General features: G+C 42.6%; 1 protein-coding gene across 1 annotated transcript in view; it reads left to right on the forward strand.

The window, feature by feature from the left end:
* Positions 1 to 21,314, forward strand: part of LOC133541530 (BAH and coiled-coil domain-containing protein 1) — a 260,071-nt gene that overhangs the window by 136,558 nt on the left and 102,199 nt on the right. Inside the window, exon 3 of the mRNA XM_061884982.1 lies at positions 5,424 to 5,606. Within this exon, the coding sequence (XP_061740966.1) occupies positions 5,424 to 5,606 (183 nt within the window). The remainder of the gene's footprint in view (positions 1 to 5,423; positions 5,607 to 21,314) is intronic.

Raw genomic sequence — 21,314 nt, forward strand, 5'->3', positions numbered from 1 at the left:
GGATCACACAGTCGCGAGAGTCCAGTCCAAAGCGGATCCAGCACAGCAGCGAGAGTCCCGTTCACAGCGGAGCCAGCAGGAAACCATCCCAAGCGGAGGCGGATCAGCAGCGCAGAGATGTCCCCAGCCGATACACAGGCGAGCAGTACATGGCCACCGGATCGGACCGGACCCCCTCCACAAGGGAGAGTGGGACATAGGAGAAAAAGAAAAGAAACGGCAGATCAACTGGTCTAAAAAGGGAGTATATTTAAAGGCTAGAGTATACAAATGAGTTTTAAGGTGAGACTTAAATGCTTCTACTGAGGTGGCATCTCGAACTTTTACCGGGAGGGCATTCCAGAGACAGAATTTCTAGGCGCAGTCAAGGCGTTGAGGGGTTCCGGTTTGGTAACCGCAGGATTAGGTCTCTGCTTTTTGCAGATGATGTGGTCCTGATGGCTTCATCTGACCGGGATCTTCAGCTCTCGCTGGATCGGTTCGCAGCCGAGTGTGAAGCGACCGGAATGAGAATCAGCACCTCCAAATCCGAGTCCATGGTTCTCGCCCGGAAAAGGGTGGAGTGCCATCTCCGGGTTGGGGAGGAGACCCTGCCCCAAGTGGAGGAGTTCAAGTACCTAGGAGTCTTGTTCATGAGTGAGGGAAGAGTGGATCGTGAGATCGACAGGCGGATCGGTGCGGCGTCTTCAGTAATGCGGACGTTGTACCGATCCGTTGTGGTGAAGAAGGAGCTGAGCCGGAAGGCAAAGCTCTCAATTTACCGGTCGATCTACGTTCCCATCCTCACCTATGGTCATGAGCTTTGGGTCATGACCGAAAGGATAAGATCACGGGTACAAGCGGCCCAAATGAGTTTCCTCCGCCGTGTGGCGGGGCTCTCCCTTAGAGATAGGGTCAGAAGCTCTGTCATCCGGGAGGAACTCAAATTAAAGCCGCTGCTCCTCCACATGGAGAGGAGCCAGATGAGGTGGTTCGGGCATCTGGTCAGGATGCCACCCAAACGCCTCCCGAGGGAGGTGTTTAGGGCACGTCCAACCGGTAGGAGGCCACGGGGAAGACCCAGGACACGTTGGGAAGACTATGTCTCCCGGCTGGCCTGGGAACGCCTCGGGATCCCCCGGGAAGAGCTAGACGAAGTGGCTGGGGAGAGGGAAGTCTGGGTTTCCCTGCTTAGGCTGTTGCCCCCGCGACCCGACCTCGGATAAGCGGAAGATGATGGATGGATGGATGGCATTCCAGAGTACTGGAGCCCGAAATGAAAACGCTCTATAGCCCGCAGACTTTTTTTGGGCTTTGGGAATCACTAATAAGCCGGAGTCCTTTGAACGCAGATTTCTTCCCGGGACATATGGTACAATACAATCGGCAAGATAGGATGGAGCTAGACCGTGTAGTATTTTATACGTAATTAGTAAAACCTTAAAGTCACATCTTAAGTGCACAGGAAGCCAGTGCAGGTGAGCCAGTACAGGTGTAATGTGATCAAACTTTCTTGTTCTTGTCAAAAGTCTAGCAGCCGCATTTTGTACCAACTGTAATCTTTTAATGCTAGACATGGGGAGACCCGAAAATAATACGTTACAGTATGTGGGTCATCGAACCCGGAAGGGAATTAAAAAAGTGCCTGCCTGCAAATGTATTTTTGTAATCCGAGTTTGATACATTTTGTATTATTTGCAGAGCTTTGTTATTTATTTTACGTAGAAATAATATTGTTCTATTTTACTTATGTTATGTAATTCTTTGCTACTTAAACGGTTTCTTTTCTGTGCTGTTAATACCCATCTTGACTAACTGGGTTAATACAAGTGTTTACAGTACACTTCAATTTCACTGAATATCGCTCAAAAATGAATATTTTTATATGTTTACTATTTGTATTTGGCCACCTGCCTTGACTCACATATGAACTTGAAGTGTCATCCCATTCCTAACCCATAGGGTTCAATATGATATCCGTCCACCTTTTGCAGCTATTACAGCTTCAACTCTTCTGGGAAGGCTGTCCACAAGGTTGTGGAGTGTGTTTATAGGACATTTTCCACCATTCTCCCAAAAGCACATTGGTGAGGTCACACACTGATGTTGGTGGAGAAGGCCTGGCTCTCAGTCTCTGTTCTAATTCATCCCAAATGTGTTCTATCGGATTCAGGTCAAGACTCTATGCAGGCCAGTCAAGTTCATCCACATTTATGTACTTTGCTTTGTGCACTGGTGCACAGTCATGTTGGAAGAGGAAGGGAGCCCGTTCCAAACTGTTTCCCACAACATTGGGAGCATAGAATTGTCCAAAATATTTTGGTATCCTGGAGCATTCAAAGTTCCTTTCACTGCAACTAAGAGGCCAAACCCAACTCCTGCAAAATAACCACACACCATAATTCCTCCTCCACTAAATTTCACACTTGGCACAATGCAGTCCAAAATATACTGTTCTCCCGGCAACCTCCAAACCCAGAATATTTAGGAGCGGGGACATTTTACGACTGGATTTGTTGCACAGGTGGCATCCACGCTGGAAATCACTGAGAGCGGCCCATTCTTTCACAAATGTTTGTAGAAACAGTCTCCATGCCTAAGAGCTTGATTTTATACACCTAAGTGATTAGGACACCTGATTCTGATCATTTGGATGAGTGGCTAAATACTTTTGTCAATATAGTGTGTATAGAATATCGAGTTTAAGTAAAAATATATTGAGATATAGCAGCCAGAGGTCCCAGGTAAGATCCACATTTGTAATGTGAATCTTAATAGCAAATTGTCTTTAAAGAGCAGCTGCGGTTGGACCAATCTTTAAGACTTAGACTTAGACTTCCTTTTTATTGTCATTCAAATTTGAACTTTACACTACAAATAAGAACGAAATTTCGTTGCATTAGCTCTTGGTAGTGCAGGATAAAAAAAAAAAAAGCAATAAGGTGCTGGTATAAATGAATAGATTACTGCACAGATCAATATTTTGCACTTTTTCATATGGTTTATGGATGTATGTTATATTGTCTTTTTTATTCCAGCGAGTTAATCCATGTTTGGGGGGAGTTGAGGGGATTATTTAATTATGATCAATCAATCAATCAATGTTTACTTATATAGCCCTAAATCACTAGTGTCTCAAAGGGCTGCACAAACCACTACGACATCCTCGGTAGGCCCACATAAGGGCAAGGAAAACTCACACCCAGTGGGACGTCGGTGACAATGATGACTATGAGAACCTTGGAGAGGAGGAAAGCAATGGATGTCGAGCGGGTCTAACATGATACTGTGAGAGTTCAATCCATAATGGATCCAACACAGTCGCGAGAGTCCAGTCCAAAGCGGATCCACCACAGCAGCGAGAGTCCCGTTCACAGCGGAGCCGGCAGGAAACCATCCCAAGCGGAGGCGGATCAGCAGCGCAGAGATGTCCCCAGCCGATACACAGGCGAGCAGTACATGGCCACCGGATCGGAAACACAAACCACTACGACATCCTCGACATCCACATAAGGGCAAGGAAAACTCACACCCAGTGGGACGTCGGTGACAATGATGACCGGATGCGTTCAAGAGTCTTACGGCCTGAGGGTAGAAGCAGTTACAGAACCTAGAGGTTCTTCTTCGGAGGCTGCGGAACCTCTTCCTAAGAGTCCAGCAGTGAAAACAGTCCTTGGTGGGGGTGGGAGGAGTCTTCGCAGATTTTCTTAGCCCTGGTCAGGCAGCGGCTTTTTGCGATCTCCTGGATAGGAGGAAGAGTAGTCCTAATAATCTTTTCCGCCGTTTTCACCACTCTCTGGAGAGACTTCCAGTCTGAGGCATTGCAGGCTCCAGTCCAGACATGCTCTTGGTCAGCAGGCTCTCTGTAGTGCCTCTGTAGAATGTGGTGAGAATGGGGGGAGGGAGCTGTGTTCTTTTCATCCGACGCAAAAAGTGCATGCGCTGCTGAGCTCTTTTTTACAAGAGTGTGTAGGGGCCAGGTTATATTGTCAGTGATCTGCACCCCCAGGAACTTGGTGCTGCTTACCATCTCCAAGACCGTTAATGAAGAGTGAAGCGTGACTGGACTGGTGCTTTCCGAAGTCAACAATGATCTCCTTGGTCTTGTCGACGTTCAGGACCAGGTTGTTGGTTCTGCACCAGTCAGCCAGATGTTTCACCCTCCTCCCTGTAGTCCATGTCGTTATTGTCCCGGATAAGGCCCACCCCTGTCGTGTCATCCGCATACTTCACAATGTGGTTAGTAGTGGACCTGCGTTCAAAAGACTCCGGCTTATTAGTGATTCCTAGAGCCCAAAAAAAGTCTGCGGGCTATAGAGCGTTTTCCGTTCGGGCTCCAGTACTCTGGAATGCCCTCCCGGTAACAGTTCGAGATGCCACCTCAGTAGAAGCATTTAAGTCTCACCTTAAAACTCATCTGTATACTCTAGCCTTTAAATAGACCTCCTTTTTAGACCAGTTGATCTGCCGCTTCTTTTCTTTCTCCTATGTCCCCCCCTCCCTTGTGGAGCGGGTCCGGTCCGATGACCATGGATGAAGTACTGGCTGTCCAGAGTCGAGACCCAGGATGGACCGCTCGCCTGTATCGGTTGGGGACATCTCTACGCTGCTGATCCACCTCCGCTTGAGATGGTTTCCTGTGGACGGGACTCTCGCTGCTGTCTTGGATCCGCTTGAACTGAACTCTCGCGGCTGTGTTGGAGCCACTATGGATTGAACTTTCACAGTATCATGTTAGACCCGCTCGACATCCATTGCTTTCGGTCCCATAGAGGGGGGGGGGTGCCCACATCTGAGGTCCTCTCCAAGGTTTCTCATAGTCAGCATTGTCACTGGCGTCCCACTGGATGTGAATTCTCCCTGCCCACTGGGTGTGAGTTTTCCTTGCCCTTTTGTGGGTTCTTCCGAGGATGTTGTAGTCGTAATGATTTGTGCAGTCCTTTGAGACATTTGTGATTTGGGGCTATATAAATAAACATTGATTGATTGATTGATTGATTGATTTTAAAAAGTATGGGCCGTTTTTAGGATGACATAACGTGTGCTCGGAGAGCTGGCACACTGATAAAATCAAGAGGGAAGAAAAATGTCTAAATTTAACTCAAGTTGAACCAAAAAAAAAAGAAAGTATGGGAAGATGGAGAGAACTGGAACAGAGCAATGAGGAAGATTGAGGGTGGATGGAAAGCAGAGGATAATGGATGGAGGACACACGGGGGAAGAGAAAGAGTGTGAGAGCGATAGGGGAGGGAGGCTGGAAGAGTGTGTGCTCAGCTGTGAGATGTGTCCGCAGGGAGGTGTGCTGGAGGAGAGGACCAGGACTCTTCTGTCATACATTCATTAATTCATTCATTCACCCCCAGCATTCAAATGTATAGTTTAATGACTCCGGAAACGCTTTTTGAATCAATGTGTCATTGTTTTGTTTTCTCTCCAACTTGCAGGAAGTGGATTGATGGGAAACTCCTCCGCCTCCTTCATGGGGACCTTCCTGGCCAGTAGTCTGGGCTCACCCCCGTCGCACCCGTCTCACCATTCCCGGCCGCCCTCCTCGCCTTCCTCGCCCTCCTTCCGAGGTGGACCCCATTCCGGTGCCTCGCAAATATGGTTCTCCCATTCCCATGAAGGTATCTCATTGCACGCTTGGACTACTTTGGGTGGTGCAGCGCTTCTGAATTATTTCCTTCTACATCTGCGTCTTCTTGTCAATCTTTGCAAGTAGGGTAACGTTTTGCTGTGGTCTGGAACAACATGGCACACAAACAACTATGAGAAATGTAGCCAGGATTACGTACAGATAATGTGTCATTAGACATCCATCCATCCATCCATTTTCTACCGCTTATTCCCTTTCGGGGTCGCGGGGGGCACTGGCGCCTATCTCAGCTACAATCGGGCAGAAGGCGGGGTACACCCTGGACAAGTCGCCACCTCATCACAGGGCGTCATGAGACATGCAAATATAAATTAAATACACAGAGGGCACTAAAGGAAATTAAATTGGCTGAAACATAGAAAAGAATAGAGTTTTATTGTCATTATTGCAATGAACATGTTCAAAGAACAACGAAATTGGAGCAGATCCTCCTAAGGTGCATATACAATATGGTAATATAAATAGTAAAAAAAAAAGATAGAGATGAGAGATGTATCTATGTATATCAATCAATCAATCAATCAATGTTTACTTATATAACCCTAAATCACTAGTGTCTCAAAGGGCTGCACAAACCACTACGACATCCTCGGTAGGCCCACATAAGGGCAAGGAAAACTCACACCCAGTGGGACGTCGGTGACAATGATGACTATGAGAACCTTGGAGAGGAGGAAAGCAATGGATGTCGAGCGGGTCTAACATGATACTGTGAAAGTTCAATCCACAATGGATCCAACACAGTCGCGAGAGTCCAGTCCAAAGCGGATCCAACACAGCAGCGAGAGTCCCGTTCACAGCGGAGCCAGCAGGAAACCATCCCAAGCGGAGGCGGATCAGCAGCGCAGAGATGTCCCCAGCCGATACACAGGCGAGCAGTACATGGCCACCGGATCGGACCGGACCCCCTCCACAAGGGAGAGTGGGACATAGAAGTAAAAGAAAAGAAACGGCAGATCAACTGGTATAAAAAGGGAGTCTATTTAAAGGCTAGAGTATACAAATTAGTTTTAAGGTGAGACTTAAATGCTTCTACTGAGGTGGCATCTCGAACTGTTACCGGGAGGGCATTCCAGAGTACTGGAGCCCGAACGGAAAACGCTCTATAGCCCGCAGACTTTTTTGGGGCTTTGGGAATCACTAATAAGCCGGAGTCCTTTGAACGCAGATTTCTTGCCGGGACATATGGTACAATACAATTGGCAAGATAGGATGGAGCTAGACCGTGTAGTATCGAGATGCCACCTCAGTAGAAGCATTTAAGTCTCACCTTAAAACTCATTTGTATACACTAGCCTTTAAATAGACTCCCTTTTTAGACCAGTTGATCTGCCGTTTCTTTTCTTTTTCTTCTATGTCCCACTCTCCCTTGTGGAGGGGGTCCGGTCCGATCCGGTGGCCATGTACTGCTTGCCTGTGTATCGGCTGGGGACATCTCTGCGATGCTGATCTGCCTCCGCTTGGGATGGTTTCCTGGTGGCTCCGCTGTGAACGGGACTCTCGCTGCTGTGTTGGATCCGCTTTGGACTGGACTCTCGCGACTGTGTTGGATCCATTGTGGATTGAACTTTCACAGTATCATGTTAGACCCGCTCGACATCCATTGCTTTCCTCCTCTCCAAGGTTCTCATAGTCATCATTGTCACCGACGTCCCACTGGGTGAGAGTTTTCCTTGCCCTTATGTGGATGTCGTGGTGGTTTGTGCAGCCCTTTGAGACACTAGTGATTTAGGGCTATATAAGTAAACATTGATTGATGATTGATTTTATACGTAAGTAGTAAAACCTTAAAGTCACATCTTAAGTGCACAGGAAGCCAGTGCAGGTGAGCCAGTACAGGCGTAATGTGATCAAACTTTCTTGTTCTTGTCAAAAGTCTAGCAGCCGCATTTTGTACCAACTGTAATCCTTTAATGCTAGACATGGGGAGACCCGAAAATAATACGTTACAGTAATCGAGGCGAAACGTAACAAACGCATGGATAATGATCTCAGTGTCTTTAGTGGACAAAATGGAGCGAATTTTAGCGATATTACGGAGATGAAAGAAGGCCGTTTTAGTAACGCTTTTAATGTGTGACTCAAAGGAGAGAGTTGGGTCGAAAATAATACCCAGATTCTTTGTATATATATCCACACAGATGCATATATGCATGCATATGAATACATATACACACATACATATAACATTATTGCACATTGTAGTCCGAAAAAATAGAAACAAATTTAAACATTACACATGAGGACATGATGGACATATTGTGCTCACTCAGTGCCTGTTTAATGCTACTATGGCTCTTGGGTAAAAGCTGTTTTTTAGTCTATTGGTGCTCGCTTTTAGCACCCTGTAGCGTCTGCCTTCATTATAAATATACCTACAAACGAAGCATAATGATGCACTATGTACATACAGATAGCCTAAAAAGCATGTTAGCAACAATATGCTTGCAGTCATGCACTGACCTAATATAAGCACTCCAACAAATCGACAACGTCAACAAAGCTCACCTTTGCGCATTCACGCACAGTATAAAACGTTTGGTGGACAAAATGAGACAAAGAAGGAGTGGCATAAAACACGTCTTTTTGTGACAGATTGGAGATATGTGTACATGTAAACAAACTCCTTCCGAGGTCGACCCCATTCCGGTGCCTCGCAAATATGGTTCTCCCATTCCCATGACCCAATCCCATTGCACACTTGGACGAGCGTAAACGCACAACCGGTGGCTAGTTTGGGTGTTGCAGGGCTTCTGAATTTTTTCCTCTGCATAACAAGAGAAAAAAGAAAGAAAAATAGATCAACTTTGAACAATGATGTCCATTACGTTGATTGCCACCTACTAGTCCAGGTGTCGGCAACCCAACATTTTGAAAGAGCCATATTGGACCAAAAATACAAGAAAATAATCTGGCTGAAATCGCAAAGTGGTATAATGTAGGCAACACATGATATAAGTGTCTTAATTAGCTATAATAGCTTTCTATCAAAATGACTTTGACACAAATTTTCATTGATAGAAATGTTTAAAAAGTAATATTTCTTCTACACATTTTTGCAAAATTGTTAAACATTAGTAACACTTCTCAGAGGGTTATATAGCACCTGGAAATTACTGGCTCAGGATGGCCAAAGGTATAGAAGATGTGTGTATTCTTGCTGTGGATTTATTACAATCTTTGCAAGATAGGTAACGTTTGCTGTGGTCTGGAACAACATGGCACACAAACAACTATCAGAAATGCAGCCAGTATTATATACAGATAATGTGTCATTAGACATGCAAATATAAATTAAATACACAGAGGACAGTAAAGGAAATTTAATGAGCTCAAATATACCTATAAACGAGGCATATTACATCTAGTAAGCCTAACTAGAATATTAGCATCAATTGGCTTGAATTCACGTACAGTATAAAACGTTTGGTGGCAAAATGAGACAAAGGAGTGGGATTAATCACGTCTTTCTGTGGCAGATTGCAGAAATTTGTACATGTAAACAAACTCCTTCCAACAATGGTGTCCATTACATTGATTGTTACCTACTAGTCCAGGTGTCGGCAACCCAACATTTTGAAAGAGCCATATTGGACTAAAAATACAAGAAAATAATCTGGCTGAAGCCACAAAGTGCTGTAACATAAGTGTTATAATTAAAGTTTAAGTACCACTGTTAGTCACACACACACACTAGGTGTGGCGAAATTACTCTCTGCATTTGACCCATCCTTTGTTCCACCCCCTGGGAGGGGAGGGGAGCAGTGAGCAGCAGCAGTGGCCGCGCTCGGGAATAATTTTGGTGATTACCCCCCAATTCCAACTCTTGATGCTGAGTGCCAAGCAGGGGGGTAATGTGTCCCATTTTTATAGTCTTTGGTATTACTCGAATAGTCTCTAGTATGACTATGATAATGAAGACAACACATGATGTTAGTTTCTTAATTAACTATAATAGCTTACTATCAAAGGCTGAATAATAGCTTACTATCAAAGGCTGACGCAAATCTTCGTTGACAGAAATTTTGAAATATAAAATTTATTCTACACATTTATGCAACATTGTAAAACTTCTCAGAGGGTGCGATAACTCCTGGAAATTACTGGCTCAAAAATGGCCAAAAGTATAGATACATGTGTGTGTCCAAGTTAAAGAAAACAGCAAGCTGTCTTCTTGTTGTGGATTTATTACAATCTTTAACGTTTGCTGTGGTCTGGAACAACATGGCACACGAACAACTATGAGAAATGCAGCCGATGTTACATACAGGTAATGCGTCATCGGACATGCACATATATATTAAATACAGTGGACAGTAAAGGAAATTTAAAGCATTCACGCACAGTATAAAACGTTTGGTGGACAAAATAAGACAAAGGCGGGGGAAAGATGTGCATGTAAACAAACTACAATGAGTTCAAGGACCGCCGAAATTAGTTGGATAAAACAGCGCTCACTCAATACTTTCATCAGTGAAGCATGTTTAATACAAACGGTGGGATTTCTGACAGTTGTGAAGGTTTTTGTTCAATCAATCAATCAATCAATGTTTATTTATATAGCCCCAAATCACAAATGTCTCAAAGGACTGCACAAATCATTACGACTACAACATCCTCGGAAGAACCCACAAAAGGGCAAGGAAAACTCACACCCAGTGGGCAGGGAGAATTCACATCCAGTGGGACGCCAGTGGGACGCCAGTGACAATGCTGACTATGAGAAACCTTGGAGAGGACCTCAGATGTGGGCAACCCCCTCCCCCCTCTAGGGGACCGAAAGTAATGGATGTCGAGCGGGTCTAACATGATACTGTGAAAGTTCAATCCATAGTGGCTCCAACACAGCCGCGTGAGTTCAGTTCAAAGCGGATCCAAGACAGCAGCGAGAGTCCCGTCCACAGGAAACCATCTCAAGCGGAGGCGGATCAGCAGCGTAGAGATGTCCCCAACCGATACAGGCGAGCGGTCCATCCTGGGTCCCGACGAGCGGTCCATCCTGGGTCTCGACTCTGGACAGTCAGTACTTCATCCATGGTCATCGGGACATAGGAGAAAGAAAAGAAGCGGCAGATCAACTGGTCTAAAAAGGAGGTCTATTTAAAGGCTAGAGTATACAGATGAGTTTTAAGGTGAGACTTAAATGCTTCTACTGAGGTAGCATCTCGAACTGTTACCGGGAGGGCATTCCAGAGTACTGGAGCCCGAACGGAAAATGCTCTATAGCCCGCAGACTTTTTTTGGGCTCTGTTGTGTTTGTCCTTTTACAGAAATCATATTAAAACCAAAAATTACCGCAGGTTCAGTGTGGACCAGAAGAGTGTGCACAAGTCTCATTGTACGAATGGTGTAGGATGAAAATGACCTTCCTCCCATCTGATGTTCTAATCCTGGCCAGCTTCGGTATTGTTATGGTTCTTCTTTGGCGAGCTTTTCATCAAAAGCACATCTTGGAACCATCAGGCACCCACCCTTATATTTCAGCCCCCCAAAAATAGCTCCATCATGTTTGCAACAGGAAAAGCTTGTGCCACAGTTTTTTTTTCTGGCTGAGTCAAAAGTTCAGCCAGGGAATCTTTGTGGTCCTCTCTTGTCAGCTGGAATGTCACAGGAGGCGTAAATCCGGGGCCAGTAAAAAAAAAAAAAAGTTGTTGTGATTGTAGAGCGTTCAGCTGGTGTTGCCTCCCTAAAACACGGTCACACACACATGTGACACGTGCACAGTGAATGAAAACACACATGCTTGCCTTTTTTTTTTTTTTTTTTCAAGAGTAGGCCATTTGTTCAAATGCAATAAAAATTATAAATAACATTTTAACTTTTAGTTTTAGAATTTTGGCATGCAAGTTAACCACACACAAAAAACAACAACAACTTTGAATTAAATCATTGCCAGGGGGTGGATTACTCTTGTCTTCCTGGGAGGTCGGACTTTTCACGTCAAAACAGAGCAAAGTGCTGTTGATTTTGTTGTTCTTTTATTATTGATTTCGAACCGAGCAGCCTGGATGTAATCATTCCTTGTGCACCGCTTTATATCGCTACAATACTGCCGTGACGCGCTAAATTTAATTTCTGTGTCTATGGTAGAGTTTGGTACCGGTACCAACATGATTTCGATACATATATATATATATATATATATATATATATATATATATATATATATATATATATATATATATATATATATATATATCTTGATTGGATTATCCAGAGAATACTGCTCGATACCGTGGTAGAGCGCAATATGTATGTGTGGGAAAAATCACAAGACTACTTCATCTCTACAGAACTGTTTCATGAGGGGTTCCCTCAATCATTTGGAGATTTTAATGGAGGCATTCACATACAATGGTTTGTATAGGGCCCAGAGTGTGTAGGTACTGGCAGGCGTAGTGATTGGCTCATGTGTTACCTAGTAGGTGTTTCCGTCTGTGACGGCATGTTGATATGATTTCACTGCGCTTGTTGAGGGATGACAGGTCTGGATGATATATTATAAACAGTTTCTCTTTTAAGCATAGGTTGCATCTTTTATTACCACTGTTGTAAGGTGTGCTGGATATATATATATATATATATATATATATATATATATATATATATATATATATATATATATATATATATATATATATATATATATATATATATATATATATATATATATATTTTATTACATTTTTTTCTTGGGACTTCTGGCGGGCCGGATTATGGACGCTGGTGGGCCGGATCCGGCCCGCAGGCCTTATTTTGGGGAGCCCTGCTCTATATGCCAGCGGGACTAAATTATAAGCCTTTGTTTGTTCACTTACTACTAAAAAACAGGTTGTCTTGTACGTTCACTATTTTGTTTAAGGACAAACTTGCAAAAAGAAACATGTTTTTTATGTACCTTAAGATTTTTTGTTAAAACAAAGCCAATAATGCAATTAATTGAGGTCCCTTTTATTTAGAAAAGTAAACATTTTTTTTGTTCCTCCTGATTTTTCACATATTTTTCTTTTTAGACCTACTGTATTTTACGGACTATAAGGCGCACTTAATATCATTTTTTTCCCCTCAAAACTTGACAGTGCATCTTATAACCCGGTGCACCTAATGTAAGGAACACATTTTGGTTAAGCTTACCCACGTTAAAGCTATCTTTATTATGTACATGGTGTATTGATAAGTGTGGCCAGTAGATGGTAGTCACACATAAGAGATATGTGTAGACTGCAATATGATGGGTCTCAAGTAAACAACACCAACATTTTAAATGTTCCATTGAAAATATAGAACATTACACACAACGTTTAAAAATCTATCAAAATGTTTTAGTACGACTTTGGTAAACTGTGAAGCCGCACCGCTTGAAGGATTGTCGGCACATTAAACTTACAAGTATTATTATACAATATCGTACCCTAATACCCTACTGTGCAATATTACCCTTCGAGTGCAATACATCCGACACTGATTGTTATCACTCCGCTACTCTTGTCTTGTTCTGTATATTGTACAATATTTTGTATATTGTACAGGATTGCTTATTATTTTGTTGGATAGTAGTCTATTCATTTCAATTCTTAGTTTATCTTTATTACTTCTTGTATAATTTATTTTTATCCCATATGTGTTCCCACTACCGCACCTTAAGTTGGAGTCCTTAATCTCGTTATATGCAAATATAATGACAATAAAGTCCATTCTATTCTATTCTTCTATCTAGTCTATACATTGTGTATAAGGTAAGACATATTTTCTGGTGTTTTGTTTTGCAATATTATGCTAAATCAAATTTTCTTACCTTCTGGTACCTGCTGATCTGTATTTGGGATCTGCGTAAATCCTGAAAATTTGCGAGCGTACGCCTTTGTAGTGCGTACTGACACCATAGTCGATAAGCTTCTTCTTTTTCTCTATCTTCTTGTTATGGTACATTCATCCTCCGCTATTGCCATTTCTAATATAAAGTAGTGTAAAGTTCTTACTTATATCCGTCAGTAAACTCGCCATGAAAGTGCTAAAACATACCGGCGTGGTGAGTATACATTATTCACCCGAGGAACTTTAGTTATTAGAGAGTTCCGGTCGGACGATTTTTCACGGGACACATTTCCTGTGTTGTTGTTGTTGTTTCCGGATGAGGAGATGCTGCTCCGTTATTGCTTTAGGTAAAGTTTGAATGTCATGAAAATATTTTGCTCCATCTTTTGACATTTCTTCTGTGGCTTGAAGATGATCCGTCAAACATAACCTATGCAACATTTTGACCAAAGAATCACAGTTAAATGTTATGCAGATCACAAGGAAGTCTTTTACATTTTGAAAATAATAATAATAATAATTAGAGATGTCCGATAATATCGGACTGCCGATATTATTGGCCGATAAATGCTTTAAAATACAATATCGGAAATTATCGGTATGGGTTTCAAAATTATCGGTATCTGTTTCAAAAAGTAAAATGTTTAAAACGCCGCCGTGTACACGGACGTAGGGAGAAGTACAGAGGACCATGAACCCTTAAAGGCATTGCCTTCGTGTGCCAGCCCAGTCACATAATATCTACGGCTTTTCACACACACAAGTGAATGCAATGCCGACTTGGTCAACAGCCATACAGGTCACACTGCGGGTGGCCGTAAAAACGACTTTAACACTGTTACAAATATGCGCCACACTGTGAACCCACACCAAACAAGAATGACAAACACATTTCGGGATGAAGTACTGGCTGTCCAGAGTCGAGACCCAGGATGGACCGCTCGACGGGACCCAGGATGGACCGCTCGCCTGTATCGGTTGGGGACATCTCTACGCTGCTGAGCTGCCTCCGCTTGAGATGGTTTCCTGTGGACGGGACTCTCGCTGCTGTCTTGGATCCGCTTGAACTGAACTCTCGCGGCTGTGTTGGAGCCACTATGGATTGAACTTTCACAGTATCATGTTAGACCCGCTCGACATCCATTGCTTTCGGTCCCCTAGAGGGGGGGGGGGGGTTGCCCACATCTGAGGTCCTCTCCAAGGTTTCTCATAGTCAGCATTGTCACTGGCGTCCCACTGGATGTGAATTCTCCCTGCCCACTGGGTGTGAGTTTTCCTTGCCCTTTTGTGGGTTCTTCCGAGGATGTTGTAGTCGTAATGATTTGTGCAGTCCTTTGAGACATATGTGATTTGGGGCTATATAAATAAACATTGATTGATTGATTGATTGATCCGCATCGTAACCCAACATAAACACAACAGAACAAATAACAAGAATCCCTTGCAGCACTAACTCTTCAGAGACGCTACAATATCTGACCCCCCCAACCCTGCCCACCTTAACCTCCTCATGCTCTCTCAGAGAGAGCATGTCCCAAGCTGCTGTTTTGAGGCATGTTAGAAAAAATAATGAATAATAAATACGGCAGTGACATGTTGGCATTTTTTTTCCCATAACTTGAGTTGATTTATTTTAGAAAACCTTGTTACATTGTTTAACACAAAATTAGGCATAATAATGTGTTCATTCCACGACTGCATATATCGGTATCGATTGATATCGGGATCGGTAATTAAGAATTGGACAATATCGGAATATCAGATATGGGCAAAAAAAAGCCATGATCTGACATCTCTAATAATAATAGGACTCCTTTAATGCGCCTTATGATCTGGTGCGCCTTATATATGAAAACATATCGAAAATAAACCATTCATCGGCGGTGCGCCTTATAATTTGGTCCGCCCTATGGTCCGGAACATCCAGTAACATACTTCATTAATGTCAGGCTTGCCCCTGACAGTTTGTTTGTGTTTTAATTTTTCCTCTGTGTTTGTGTAGTATTTCCTGATTTTAATTCCTGTCTGCGCTCTTATTGTCTGTTTCCTGATTTTTTCCCCCCTGTGTGCTGTTTCCCCTGAGCTGCGGCTTATTGGCACCTGACCACACCTGGTGTCAATCAGCCCGATTCTATTTGAGTCTGTTTTTGTCCTCCAGTCAGTTGCTGGATTATTGTCGCTCGTGTCGTTGCTACCTACGTATCGTATCGTGTCAATGCAGCGTTGCGGTAAGCTATATTTGATAGTGGTTTGTAGCTTTTTGTCTGTTGTTCCCTGCTTCCAAGTTTGTTTTCATATTATAAGTACGACTTCTGTTTCTTGCTCGATACCTGCTAGCTTCCACGCTAGGCATTTTTGTTTGTTATCCGCCTCGTGCGCGCTTTTTGGTTTGTTCCTGTTTTAGTGTTCGATTAAATCATGTTCTCCTGTTCAATGCCTGCCTCCTTCTCTGCATCTTGGGGTTGGTCACAAATTAACTCTGACAATCAATTGAGTATTCAAAGTTGTTTTAACCGTATTTATTTATTCATAAGAGAAGTGACATCATGCTTTACTGGATTCCTTTGTGTGTTCAAAGCACAGCGCCAGCGTTTGGAGCCAAAAGAGTTGATGCCATAGTAACGCCTAAAGCGCACGCTCCAAAACGTCTTCCCTCAAAATGAACATCAGCGTTCCGTTCCACAAGTTTGACTCTCCAAGACATTGGATTCCTGCGGAAAAAGCAGACTAATATTAATAAGAGTGATGATAACAATGCCAAGCCTAATAAAAGTAATGGAGGCGATTAAGAGTAGGATTATTACTCAGTAGGCAATGGAGGCCATTATCTGTATTGCGGTTTAATAGCATATAACGCACTAAGGGTATGATTGAATCCAGACTGTTCATCAACCACATTCAGCTGTTCTCTCCTCCAGATAATTGCATATTGTCTTTTTTTTTTGTGTGTGTGTCGGTTTTGCATAAAAAGCAAGTCGTAAGAACGAGCGGAACAATTACCCGCAATGATGCCTCCGCTCGCCGGGTACGGGCAAGACCTCTACCAGCTGCAGAGAAGGCACTTTAAAGATATTCCCTTCTTTTATTTTTATTTTTTTATTATAGTGTCTTTTTATTCAAATGTGAGCTCACTTTAGGAGCCTTTAACAACCATACTAACCTGTATGCCGTATTTTCCGGACCATCGGGCGCACCGGATTATAAGGTGCACTGCTGATGAGTGGGTCTAGTCCGGTCTATTTCCATACAAAAGGCGCACCGGATTATAAGGCGCATTAAAGGAGTCATATTATTAATTTTTTTCTAAATGTAAAAGACTTCCTTGTGGTCTACATCAGTGGTCCCCAACCTTTTTGTAGCTGCGGACCGGTCAACGTTTGATAATTTGTCCCGTGGCCGTGTCCCGTGTATTTATTTTTTAATTTGATTTATTTTTTTGGTCATGAAAAAGGGAAGTTTTTTGGGTTGGTGCACTAATTGTAAGTGTATATTGCATTTTTATGTTGATTTAATAAAAAAATAATAAAAAAAATTTGAAAATAAAAAATCATAAAAAATTCTTCTGCGGCCCGGGGGTTGGGGACGTCTACATAAGATGTAATGGTGGTTATTTGGTCAAAATGTTGCATGGATGATGTTTTACAGATCATCTTCAAGCCGCTTTCTGACAGTCGTTTCCGGATGCGCCGTTTTGCGGGCAGTCTTATTTACGTTGCTCACCTTCGGCGGCGTCTTCTCCCCGTCATCTTTGTTGTAGCGGTGTAGCGTGCAAGGACGTTTGTATTTATTTATACATTTTTTTGGTCATGAAAAAGGGAGGTTTTTTGGGTTGGTGCACTAATTGTAAGTGTATCTTGTGTTTTTATGTTGATTTAATTGAAAAAATAAAAAATTAAAAAAAATTCTTCTGCGGCCCGGGTCTACATAAGATGTAATGGTGGTTATTTGATCAAAATGTTGCATGGATGATGTTTTACAGATCATCTTCAAGCCGCTTTCTGACAGTCGCTTCCGGATGCGCCGTTTTGCGGGCGGTCTTATTTACGTTGCTCACCTTCGGCGGCGTCTTCTCCCCATCATCTTTGTTGTAGCGGTGTAGCGTGCAAGGACGTTTGTATTTATTTATTAATTTATTTGGTCATGAAAAAGGGAGGTTTTTTGGGTTGGTGCACTAATTGTAAGTGTATCTTGTGTTTTTATGTTGATTTAATTTTTTAAAAATTAAAAAAAATTCTTCTGCGGCCCGGGTCTACATAAGATGTAATGGTGGTTATTTGGTCAAAATGTTGCATGGATGATGTTTTACATATCATCTTCAAGCCGCTTTCTGAAAGTCGCTTCCGGATGCGCCGTTTTGCGGGCGGTCTTATTTACGTTGCTCACCTTCGGCGGCGTCTTCTCCCCATCATCTTTGTTGTAGCGGTGTAGCGTGCAAGGACGTTTGTATTTATTTATTAATTTTTTTGGTCATGAAAAAGGGAGTTTTTTTGGGTTGGTGCACTAATTGTAAGTGTATCTTGTGTTTTTATGTTGATTTCATTGAAAAAAAATAAAAATTAAAAAAAATTCTTCTGCGGCCCGGGTCTACATAAGATGTAATGGTGGTTATTTGGTCAAAATGTTGCATGGATGATGTTTTACAGATCATCTTCAAGCCGCTTTCTGACAGTCGCTTCCGGATGCGCCATTTCGCGCGCGGTCTTATTTACGTTGCTCACCTTCGGCGGCGTCTTCTCCCCATCATCTTTGTTGTAGCGGTGTAGCGTGCAAGGACGTTTGTATTTATTTATTAATTTTTTGGGTCATGAAAAAGGGAGGTTTTTTGGGTTGGTGCACTAATTGGAAGTGTATCTTGTGTTTTTATGTCGATTTAATTGAAAAAAATTAAAAATTAAAAAAAATTCTTCTGCGGCCCGGGTCTACATAAGATGTAATGGTGGTTATTTGGTCAAAATGTTGCATGGATGATGTTTTACGGATCATCTTCAAGCCGCTTTCCGACAGTCGCTTCCGGATGCGCCGTTTTGCGGGCGGTCTTATTTACGTTGCTCACCTTCGGCGGCGTCTTCTCCCCGTCATCTTTGTTGTAGCGGTGTAGCGTGCAAGGACGTTTGTATTTATTTATTAATTTTTTGGGTCATGAAAAAGGGAGTTTTTTTGGGTTGGTGCACTAATTGTAAGTGTATCTTGTGTTTTTATGTTGATTTAATTGAAAAAAAATTGAAAAAAAAAATTTGAAAAAAATTATTCTGCGGCCCGGGTCTACATAAGATGTAATGGTGGTTATTTGGTCAAAATGTTGCATGGATGATGTTTTACAGATCATCTTCAAGCCGCTTTCTGACAGTCGCTTCCGGATGCGCCGTTTTGCGGGCGGTCTTATTTACGTTGCTCACCTTCGGCGGCGTCTTCTCCCCATCATCTTTGTTGTAGCGGTGTAGCATGCAAGGACAAGGGTGGAAGAAGTGTGAAAAGATGCAGCTAACTGTTTTAACGACATTCAGACTTTACTTCAATCTATAACGGAGCAGCATATCCTCATCCGGAAACAACAACAAGGCCGTAAATGTTTGTCGTGAAAACCCTTCCGACCGGAACTCTGTAATAACTAAAGTTCCTTGGGTGGATACTGTAAACTCACTACACCATTATGTTTTAGCGCTTTCAGGGCGAGTTTACTGACAGATATAAGTAAGAACTTTACACTGCTTTATATTAGAAATGCCAGCAACGGAGGATGAATGTCACATAACAAGAAGTTAGAGAAAAAGAAGAAACTTATCGACATCAAAGGCGGACGTTCGCAATTTTGAAAGATTTATGCAGATCCAAATTACAGATCAGCAGGTACCAGAAGGTAAGAAAAGTTGCTTTTGCATAATATTGCGAAACAAAATGTTAGCTAGTATGTCTTACCTTATACACACACCATAATAATGCTCCTATGTTGAAGCACAGTACAATCAATGAAGCAGTGCGGCTTCATAGAGTACCAAAGAAGTACTAAAACATGTTGATGGATTTTTGAGCACCGTGTGTAATGTTCTACGTCAGGGGTCACCAAAATTTTTGACTCGGAGGCTGCATTGGGTTAAAGAAAATTTGGCCAGGGGCCGATCTGTATATCACTGCAAAAACTGAAATCTATATAAGATTAAATATCTCGAATAAAGGCTGATATTTTCTTATTTTCTTTCTGATAAGATAATTCTTATCACTGAGCAGAATTTATGTTAGCGTTTTACTTGTTTTAAGGGTTTTGGACCTAAATGATCTCAGTTAGATTACAGCTTGTTGCTGAGATTTTATGACCTATATTGAGTAAAACATGCTTAAAACTAGAATATCAACTGTTGCAAAGCTGTGTCAACAACACTCACAAATATAAAACCAGTTTTTTAAAGTAACAATTTCTTATTTCAAGCATGAAAAAAAAATCAAGACTTTGACACAATTGTGTCTCATATTAAAACAGATGACAGCCAAATGGACTTTGCTGTTTTATTTTCAATGTAACAATAGAAAATATGTACTCATTTAGTAGTGCAGTTGTTTTTAGTGAGAATATACTTATTTTAAGGTATTTTTGGGTGGAGTGAGGTTAGCTAATTTTACTTGTTTTAGAAAGTCTTTACAAGCCAAATTTCCTTGTCCTATTGGCAGATAATTTTTCATAGTTTAAATATATATTATTTAAACTATATATAAATACATTCAAACTATATATACATATATAGGAGTCTTGTTCACGAGTGGGGGAAGAGTGGATCGTGAGATCGACAGGCGGATCGGTGCGGCGTCTTCAGTAATGCGGACGTTGTACCGATCTGTTGTGGTGAAGAAGGAGCTGAGCCGGAAGGCAAAGCTCTCAATTTACCAGTCGATCTACGTTCCCATCCTCACCTATGGTCATGAGCTTTGGGTCATGACCGAAAGGATAAGATCACGGGTACAAGCGGCTGAAATGAGTTTCCTCTCCCTTAGAGATAGGGTGAGAAGCTCTGTCATCCGGGAGGAACTCAAAGTAAAGCCGCTGCTCCTTCACATCGAGAGGAGCCAGATGAGGTGGTTCGGGCATCTGGTCAGGATGCCACCCGAACGCCTCCCTAGGGAGGTGTTTAGGGCACGTCCAACCGGTAGGAGGCCACGGGGAAGACCCAGGACACGTTGGGAAGACTATGTCTCCCGGCTGGCCTGGGAACGCCTCGGGATCCCCCGGGAAGAGCTAGACGAAGTGGCTGGGGAGAGGGAAGTCTGGGCTTCCCTGCTTAGGCTGCTGCCCCCGCGACCCGACCTCGGATAAGCGGAAGAAGATGGATGGATGGATGGATAAAATGCATTTTCCCATCGATAACGGGACATCATCGCACTCTGAGTATATATATATATATATATATATATATATGTGTGTGTATATATATATATATATATATATATATATATACATATATACATACATACATATATACATGATGTCCCGTTATCGATGGGAAAATGCATTTTTATGATTCGCCTGAGTGGCTAGGAGACACCTAGAGTAACAAGCTGTAGAAAATGGATTATCGGCCTTGCTAGCAACCTGAGGGTTCCTGGTTCAATCCCCACCTTCTACCAACCTCGTCACGTCCATTGTGTCCTTGAGCAAGGCACTTCACCCTTGCTCCTGATGGGTCGTGGTTAGGGCCTTGCATGGCAGCTCCCGCCATCAGTGTGAATGTGGAAATAGTGTCAAAGCGCTTTGAGTACCTTGAACGTAGAAAAGCGCTATACAAGCATAACCAAACCCATAGGAAGGACAGATTTGAAACAATTTAACATAAAAAACAAAACATTAAAAACATTTAGAAACAATTTTTTTACTTGG

Source organism: Nerophis ophidion, linkage group LG23, assembly GCF_033978795.1.
Source record: "Nerophis ophidion isolate RoL-2023_Sa linkage group LG23, RoL_Noph_v1.0, whole genome shotgun sequence".
Lineage (NCBI taxonomy): Eukaryota > Metazoa > Chordata > Actinopteri > Syngnathiformes > Syngnathidae > Nerophis > Nerophis ophidion.